The sequence below is a fragment of the Zosterops lateralis genome, assembly GCF_965231275.1.
Source record: "Zosterops lateralis genome assembly, chromosome: 5".
NCBI lineage: Eukaryota > Metazoa > Chordata > Aves > Passeriformes > Zosteropidae > Zosterops > Zosterops lateralis.
The window spans coordinates 6,866,400-6,875,722 of NC_139766.1; the positions used below are offsets into that span (position 1 = coordinate 6,866,400).

At 35.6% G+C, this 9,323-nt stretch overlaps 1 protein-coding gene across 1 annotated transcript; it reads right to left on the reverse strand.

Annotated features, from left to right (window-relative positions):
* Window positions 1–489: 489 nt before the first annotated feature.
* Window positions 490–5,675, reverse strand: LOC310909980 (transmembrane emp24 domain-containing protein 11-like; the record flags this gene model as incomplete). The annotated part of the gene is made up of 5 exons (XM_083862367.1): window positions 5,516–5,675; window positions 4,555–4,655; window positions 3,706–3,831; window positions 1,480–1,626; window positions 490–639 (listed from the first exon to the last, which is right to left on the reverse strand). Exons 1-5 carry the CDS (start codon window positions 5,643–5,645, stop codon window positions 490–492), a joined length of 654 nt encoding a protein of 217 aa, XP_083718493.1. The 5' UTR covers window positions 5,646–5,675.
* Window positions 5,676–9,323: the final 3,648 nt, after the last annotated feature.

Below are 9,323 nucleotides of genomic sequence, written 5' to 3' on the forward strand. Positions count from 1 at the left end.
AGAGTTCAATACACTCTCCACCAATTAAACACTGCAGGGGATGTAATTATTTCTCTGTTTACTCTCTGAATCCTAGTCACTCTGAAGTGCTGAAATGTTCATGGTAGTGCCAAATAAGATTACTCAGCAAACAGTTTAATTTAAAATCTCAGGAAACTATTTTAGATTTCTATTTTAGATTTAACCTAAATTAAGTGTTCTTCATTAAGTAGTGAACTTAAATGCTGCCTTAGTCACCGAATCCTTCTATATTTAGCTTTACATCCATAGAGGGGAGGAAAATGATAAAAGATGGGATTCAAGGAGTAAAACGTAAGGGGATGACAGAGGTTGTGACCTAGTTGGGGAAACCAGAGTTCAAATCAGAGTAGAAGATGAGAGAAGGTTGAAAGTTCCCTACAAGCAATTTTCTCATAGGTGCAGGGTTTCTTTGGATCTTCCGAGTTACATGGTGTACAGTTTTGAATCTTTGCATTGACTTTGTAGAACTTAAACAAGCTTCTTAGATATAAAGAAATCTCTGAGAGATTTGATTTGCCAGATTCCAATGGAGATGAGAATTAGTGTTTGTGCTATAGCCCACCACAAAATATTGCTGTTGGTTTCTTCACTTGTTTTCCGAAATTTTTCCTCGCGCTCCTAGAGAATAAAGGAAAAGCGTAAGTATTACCTTTTGGCATCTGTATGTTTTGTGGTAACTAAAAATGCTTTCCTCTTCTGCATAGTGGTGAACAGAAACGTTTTTCCATGTGAATAAAACGAAGATTTGTACTTATCTGTGTGGTGGATATCTTCACAAATCAAAACTCAAGAAAGCACGCTGCATCCTGAAGCAGGAAGGCAAACAGAGCTTCCCCTGTTCACAGGAGATGCATTGTGCTAAACATGTTCCATTAGTACAGATTTTAACCTGTTTAGGTTTACAGGCATTTCCATATTGCTGCCAAGAGCCCTTTTGCTGTGAAATTTCTGGTTTTGGGTAATTGGTTGATATATTTCCAAACACAGTCTATCTGCATGCATATAGAACAGCGACTGGGTGTAGACTTGTTTGAGGAAGGGCTTTATGTATATCAATATACACTCAGTCATTTCCTTCTCCATTCAATAAAGTTTGTGCATAAAGGGCAGCATGGAAGCTACAGCTGGCAGCATCACCCACAAGGCCACCTGCTCAGCTGCTGTGGCTGGGTCTGACCAAGAAAACTCTGCTTGGAAAATCCTGCTTTAAAATAACCCCTGCTGCTATGAAATAACACCTGTTGCTACAAGCCTGAGTCCACAGTGATTAATTAGTTTTATGCAACTGCTTAAAAATATTTTGCAAGGTAATGGAGACTTATTTTGGTTAAATATCTATAGATTTTTTATGAGTTAGTTAAAAATACCACTGCAATTGGATAATAAACCTCATAATACTTTATAAATCAATAAGCCCATGGACAATATTTTAACATTTCCATTAGGAGACATACATACTCTTTCATACTCTTGTTCTCTGGTTACGTGATTAATTTGCTCAATTAAATGCTCTAGTCTTTCATTAACTTCATCCACTTTGTCTTTGGCTTGAATAGCAGATTCATCCAAGAAATGTTCCCCAACTCTGATGTCCAGATGCATACGCTGCAAACAGACAAAGGTGTTCTCATTACTGTATCTTCTGCTTTTTCAAAATTCCTTAGAATAAAAATGAAACAATTGATAATTTCCCCTTAAGATCATTGCAAGAAAATAGTTTTAATTGCTTTTAAAAATCCCTCCTAAAATTAGAAGCAGGTGGAAAATTTGAATTATACAAATTTACAATCTTCACTAATGTTGTTAGGGCATTATTTTATACTAATATTGATTCAATCACCATTAAAATGTTGCTTTTGCCCAAAATAGTTAAAGATTAAAAAAAGAAAGGACTGTTCATAATGTTTCACATCCTAATATTGCAGAAATTACTATTTTTAATAGTACTGTTGGAGGCTTTTTACAAATACACTTTTAAGTTCCCTCACATGACTGTTTTATTCACATTATTTATCCAAGTTGGAATATCTCCTAATATCCTCTAGGCTGTTATGTGATCTATAGCAACAATGCCTCAAGCCAGCCGAGAAATAGAACCATAGAAAGAAAGGTGAAGAATGGAACTTGCAATGTTCTGCAATTTATTTTGGCATGAATGAAAAATTCTACTAAACCTAGTAGGAGAAACTTCTCCTAGAAGCCAATTAGTACCTAAGAGAAAATAAAAAGGTTTTAGCTAACAAGTAATCTTCAAAACCCTAGAAACTGATATTACCATAATGGAAGTTACGTCTGCTCAGAGATCAGCCACAAATGAAGAGTGTATCTTCTTTCAGCTGTCTTGAAGTTACCTAACTGTATAGGTAGAAATCCATCTCACAACCTTGTGGTCCATTAATTTCTTTATTTTTGTTTGAAAGAGTTCAGATAACCATCTGGTTCTTACAAAGAACAGATAGATTTCTCTTCACTGAAGAATGTTTTTCCTTTTGTGATCTTTATTCCTCCAGATAAAATTAAAAAAGACAGTATTTTCCTTTTTTTATTTCTATGTTCTCAAGCACACAACATTATTTAATATTTGTGATATTAATGTTCTCCTTCTCTGCATCTCTTGGCTTCTTTTGTATGGGATGGTCAGAACTCTACATGGTGCATGTATCATGTAAATATAATGTTAATACACCTCCATCTATACCAGATAAAAGTCACCTGCACATCCTCAGAATCACATTTATGGTGCACAGTTAACTGTGACCAACCAAGGCTTTATCCCCCTTACTCTCTCTAGTTGATAAACTCCACAATTTTTTTTTTAATGATTAGACCTAATTGCTTTTGCAAAGTATATGATTAAATTTCCATTAATTTCTATCAAACAGCCTGTAAGAACACCTTGTTTTTCCAGTATAATAATCCTACTTCAGTACTGTTATTTCTGTGTTATCTACGTGTTTCCAAAGTGCACAGCTAGGATGAGATTTAGCCCACCTTAACACATTTAGATGTTTATATTTATCTGGTTATTTAACTCTTTTGCTGTCAGCTGAGGAGGAAAAAAATCCCCAAACCACTCTAGGGAGTAATTCTCTCCTGGTTTTGAGAAGCAGCAAATAGATAAAATTTCAATACAGTATTTATAAATATTTTCTTTTCTGCAGTCAGTAGAGCCATGAAATCACTTCTGATGGGTTTGTTCTGGGGTTTTTTTCCCCAAATCTGCATTAAAACCAAGCTTGTTGGTAGTAGATAACAAGTATGCTGACATATTCTTCATCTGAATATCATTTCAAAAACTAAAATGTTACATTTTCATTAGGAATCCAATCCGAGTTAGTGAGTACATGGAATATCTTTATGACAAGTGCCTGTGTTAGTCAATCTTATTTGTCTTTTTGATCCAAATTAGTTGTTCTTATTGATCAGAATCTTTCACATTCAAAGCACAATATAAACACTGAATCTCTCTACCCTTAGTCTTGCCTCTTGAATACTAACTTTTTTAATATGGAAACAGCCTTTTTATCTCTTCATCTGCATAATTCTCTGTTTGCTTTCTTTAATCCCTAAAAACATTGAACTATCTGCTAAAAGTTAGACCAACTTCTAATCCGGTTTGAAATCTCTGCCGTTGGTAAATGATTTATACTGTCACAAGAAAGAATATTTAGGAAATACACCTACCAGTTTACTTCCTGCAGTCACTGCAAATCTTGTGGAGTTAGACTGGAAACAGATGATATGCTCCCCAGAGAGGTAGGATGTAAAAGAAAAGGTCCCTTGTGGCCCATACAGTTTTGACAACAGTACCTGCAATTTAGATATATCCGTTGGGTTTGTAATTTATAACTACCAATGAAAAAAATTCAAAAAACAGTGAATTGGATGCAAAAAAGAATCAATTAAGCTGCTGACATAATTAAATTTATCCAAATTGCAAAACAGATTTACAGAAAGCTAAACAGTTTTATCTCACTATGAGCATTAAAACATTACAGAAATTTGCAATATACAAAAGCCAATGCTCTCTAAAGCTTTCAAAGTTTGAAAACCGAGACCTTGTCCAGGCAGGGAAATGAATTGTCCACTGCTGGAAAAGTTCGGGACCTCATGGCAGCTCAGGCAGCTGCTCTGCATGACAGCTAAGAGCAGCCTCATGGGGCCCTTGACTTTGGGTTTTGTTTATCATCAGCACTCCTTTCTGCTGCTCAAGTGCGTTCTGTACCATTTTACTTCATTAGTGAATTTTGGGGTTTTATTTTTAATTTAACTTGTTTTCTCCATTGTCCCTTATCCTTCTGATTGACACTGTTTCCCAAATCTGGTAGTAATGCAAAAATTGTCCAAACACATAATTATCAAATATAGTAATTTCTTTTTACTTTTATCTTTCAGCATCAAAATGGTGAACTAGCTGGTAGACTGTAGATGTACTTCTTTCCCAGAAATGTCTTTTATTTTTAGATAGTGCTGCCTGCCAGTACCAGAAGTCACGTCATACATTCTAAAGAAACATTCATAAATCATTTTTACCTCAGCAGAAGGACTTGTGACAGTCACAAACATTCCCAAACCAGGAGCAGATTCAAGAAAGTCATGTTTATGTATATCCCAGCGTTGTACTTTGTAATTCCCTGAATAAAAACATAGATAAGTCTGTTAAATAAAACATAGCCTAATGTTAAATATCTTCATTGCTTTTTCAGGAAAAATGCAAATATATATGTATTTCATGTGTTTATGATTAATATTGCTCAGGGGCGCTTCATTACAGAGTGAAATGCAATAAATTTTTACTACACTAGAAAATGTTCTAAAGTACTACAAAAAAGGGTTAATTAACAAGAAAAACTTTCTGATTACCACTAATGTTCTGGGAAGATTAGCCTCTAGAAGGCACACTGAGACCTCCAAAAGCATAATGTGCTGTACTCAAATTACATTTTATGGGTTGTCTTTCACACTTCCCATATTATTATTAAAAAAAGATCAATTTGTATTATTTTTTACTATCCCCTTGAAATCTTACATTTACAGTCTTGTAGATTAATTTAATGTGCTTCTGATATCAGAGGTGAAATGAAACTTTAGTACAGCGTGAGTTGATTCTTTTCCGGCCAGCATTTATCAAAAAAGTAACTCTGCCATTCATACGGGGAAAACCGTGTTACAGAAATTCTGATGTGAATGAGTACATCAGTCAGGACATGGAGAAGCACACATGGAAGCAGCAGTTCCACAGTTGTAGAATTAAAAAACATTCTTTTTCTCTGTTTAGTCAGTAAAGCACTCTCAAAACCTGCATTTCTTTGTGTGATGGATACACACCATGTTTGAGGACTTTAAACCTAATCCCTGCTGCGGGGAGTTATTTTCAGAGTGCCATTTTCTGGCTTTTTACCATATTCATCAATCACAGAAACCTCTGTTGTATTTCCAGGTATCTTTGTTATTGCATGGATTAGATCATCATAAAGCATTGACAGGTACCTACCAACTACCAAGGTGTCGCTGGGAATGTCTTCAATTATGCATTTCTCTTCTCTTTCTCCAATGTGAAAATACAAAGCAAGTGAAAAGGAAATCCAAAAGTTCATAAGAAGTCCTATTAATTTGCTTTTCATGTTTTTTTTTATGCTGCACTGCTTTTAAAGATAAATAGTTACATACAAAAGCCTGTAGTCCTGTGGTTGTTCCTTGTTTGCTGCTTATCAGAGTATTATTGAGAGAGAAAAAAAACTGTGAGAAAGGGCAGCTGGTAGTTACACATTTATAAATAACTACAGCATGTTCTGGAGAATGAGATAACATGGACAAAGACACCTTTTAAATTCCTTTTTCTTTCCCAGCATCTAGATTAAAATTTATTTTATATACTTAGAAGAGCATGAAACTGAAAGGGCCTCTCAGGTGCCTGAGATCAGTTCCCTAGATTACTGTACCCAACTATATTGGCTACCTCTTATCATAAACTGCTCAATTTTCAACCTAAATGAAGTTATTATTGCTCATTTATTCTGGGTGATTATTCCAGAGCTTCACCCCTCTTTTATTAAGCAAACTTTTAATTTCCATCCTAAATCATTGTACAAATGTAGGCACCTGTACAAAACCCACAGGCACTACATAAAAGAACTATAAGGAAGTCAAAAGAACTTGAATAATCAAATAATCCATTAAGTAATCAAATAACATTAGTGAATATGGTATTGCGGGGAAAAATAACAACACTTTCAGAATAAGTTTTTTTGTATAGGAATGACTATTTCTTAGATACGTTCTCTGCAGAAAGTTAAGAGTGTAAATCAAACACTGATTGAGGTTCTTATCTTTATTCTTTGTACTAATATAGACCAGTGTGTATGTCTCATGAAAAACTCATTTATCACTCAAAGGTTCCTTGTCCTATAAATGGACAAGGAACTGTCCATAAATATAAAATAATAAATATATAAACTGTCTATAAATGGACAATGGACTGTCTGAAGGGTTGGCCTGAATGGTCATTTTCCAGCAGGGAGGACCCACCTGTGGGATCATTTCCAGTCAGGAGGACCCATCTTTTCTCCTAGAATTTATGCTATCCCAGATACATGAGAACACATATTTTTCTTGTATCAAGGAAGAAGGGTGGACATCCCTTCATCTTCAGTATCTCTAACCTAAATAAAATTTGGGGATGATAGCTCCTACTGGATTATTTCACGTGTGCAAAAGGACTGATTCATGCTTGTTGCCCTTCCCTGCACCTGCCATCTTTGAAATTATCTCAATAAAGGAATGTCTGTGAAACACTGGCACAGGCTTAGGACCATCCTGGGTTCAGTCCATTTCACAGCATGAAGTATCTTCATGGAAGTTTTAGCACCATTATTAGTTCACCTCCAAAAACCACCCATGACCACCCCCAGATTGAGAGGTTGGTCAGACAACGAGATTTCTTACACATGAGTTCTTTAACTCCATATGGTTATGGATAGAGAGATAAAAATTGCATCTCATGGCTGTTGAATCTTTAGGAATATCAAGGGGGATGTTAGGACTCCTTTACTACTTCAGCACTTATCCATCAGAAATATTTTTAGATTGTACAGGATCTCACCATATCATTGGACTTTCGCCCCTCTACCAGAGGAGATGTTGACTGTCATGCACCTGCTTAAATTCTCATGCCATACTTGTACCTGCAGGAAATATAGGTTTGTCTGCAGGTTGTGAGCTACTTGACCAATCATCTTTTTAGCTTTTTGTTGACTACTGCTGGCTTCCAAAATTCTAAGTTCCATTGGTAGAACACAAGATGTACAAGGTGACACCACTTTATCCTTCACTCTGCCCAGACCCATTGGAACAGACACATTCCTTCTGTATTTTTGGCTAGCAAATGCTGGCATAGTAGGGCTGTTGGACTTCAAGCAAATAAAAATAATTCAGTCTTTGGGTAATCAGATTGTGGTGCAGTATACTGAGAACTTTCTTTAGTCTCAGGCATTCAGAGTTCTTGTAAATTGTCATGGATACAACTTCTCTGCATACTACAAAAATCTCATTGAACAAGATTTGGCTGACATCAGAATTACTGTATTGAGTGTTAGATTTATTTCTTGAGAGTGTTAAATATTGTCATGAAATAGTCTGAGTTACTTTATTATGTTGGATCAGAGTGTTAAATATTGTCATGAAATAGTCTGAGTTACTTTATTGCATTGGATCATTCATGACAGATCAATGTCATGAGTGTACTTCAATTACTTGGGACTGGGAATATAATGAAATGAAGCTTTTTTTGCCTTGAATAGCATCAGATACTCTCAGATCCTTTGTTTGCACACTCATTCCCTTATAGAAATTTAATTTAGTGTTGATTTTTTTGCAGGACCACAGTTCAATTCTGTGGGGACTTTGTTGTTGCTACACTTTACCATTAACCACGTCTTCCATTCTGCAATAATATCTACCAGGGCATCCATCAAAGCTGATTCTTTCTATAAAATATTCTTGAAAAGAATTGTCTTTACAAATCCATTTCAAGCTTCTTTCCAAAGTAGATTTTTCTGAGATTAGTTTAGAGAGTCTTTTCAAAGACTTTCTGAGATTAGTTTATCCCAGGAATTAATTTGCCTATTTCCTCTCCTAAATCTCGTGTATTTAGGACCTCAGCATCTTGTCTGACAACCGTCTGTAATGAGATACAAGGAAAAGAGAAGGAAGAGTTTCTCTCTGTTTCTTCCTGGTCCCAAAAATTTTAATGGAATTCCAAGGCTGCTGAAGCTGCAGAGTCCTGGCAATATCCATGCAGTGATCATGTACCTCACTAATCAGTTTAATAAATAAATACTGTGAGAAATGTGCTCCATCACTAGAATGCATTTCATTCACTGTGTCCACAGCCTTGCCAAGTAATGGCTCCATCCCTGTGGTTTGCAAAGGGAATACCTGGAATTATATTTATGGCCAAGCAATACACAGCCAAAGGGGCATCCTTAAAGAATATATTTACCAAGATCTTCTGAAGTTACAGCTTACAAAAAACCCCATATCCAGGTAATTGGCTGGATAGGAAACTTCTGTTTTTGAAGGAAGGTGCAGTGAATATTCATGCATGCAAACACCCTGGAATAGCAAAGTTATGTATCACTGACTGGAATTTTCTGAGCTGTGTTGGTCTGTTACATACTCTCATTCTACTCCACATCCTTATCTCATCCTTCCTCCTTCAGTGTCCTTTGGAAAACCTTTGTCTCCAGGAGTTTGAGCAAACACTGGGACTCCTGCACTCAAATTATGTCTTGTAGGACTGAAATCCCAGTTTCAGGTCATGTATGCTATTGAAAATGAAGGTATTCTTTTACTGAGCCTGGGTCTTTATTTATTCTGAGCATGTGAAGAAGCAAAACTGTAGTGTTTAGAGAACTTCCAGGAAAGACCTTGTGGGTTTTGATTTTGTTTTCCCTAAGTCATAATTTAGAATTGCATCTTATATCTGCCCAAAAACTTTATTGAGCTTAATTTGTCTCTTGACAATCAATTTGAAATAAGCTCCTACCCTCTGAGAATATTTAAATAGGTACTACAATATATGCTTATGTTTTCTGATATGGTGATAATCATGTAAACTGTAGAAATAAGTGTAACAGAAAACACAGAATAGTTAAAACTAATATATAAAGAAGAAAGAAAAATACTGACAATTAACTAAACCCAGAATAGTGTAGTAACACTATTCCCATTATAGAGTGGAAATAGGGGGAACTTAAAAAAGTAGGTGTGATAACGAGTGAGTGAAATAATTTTGAGCAACA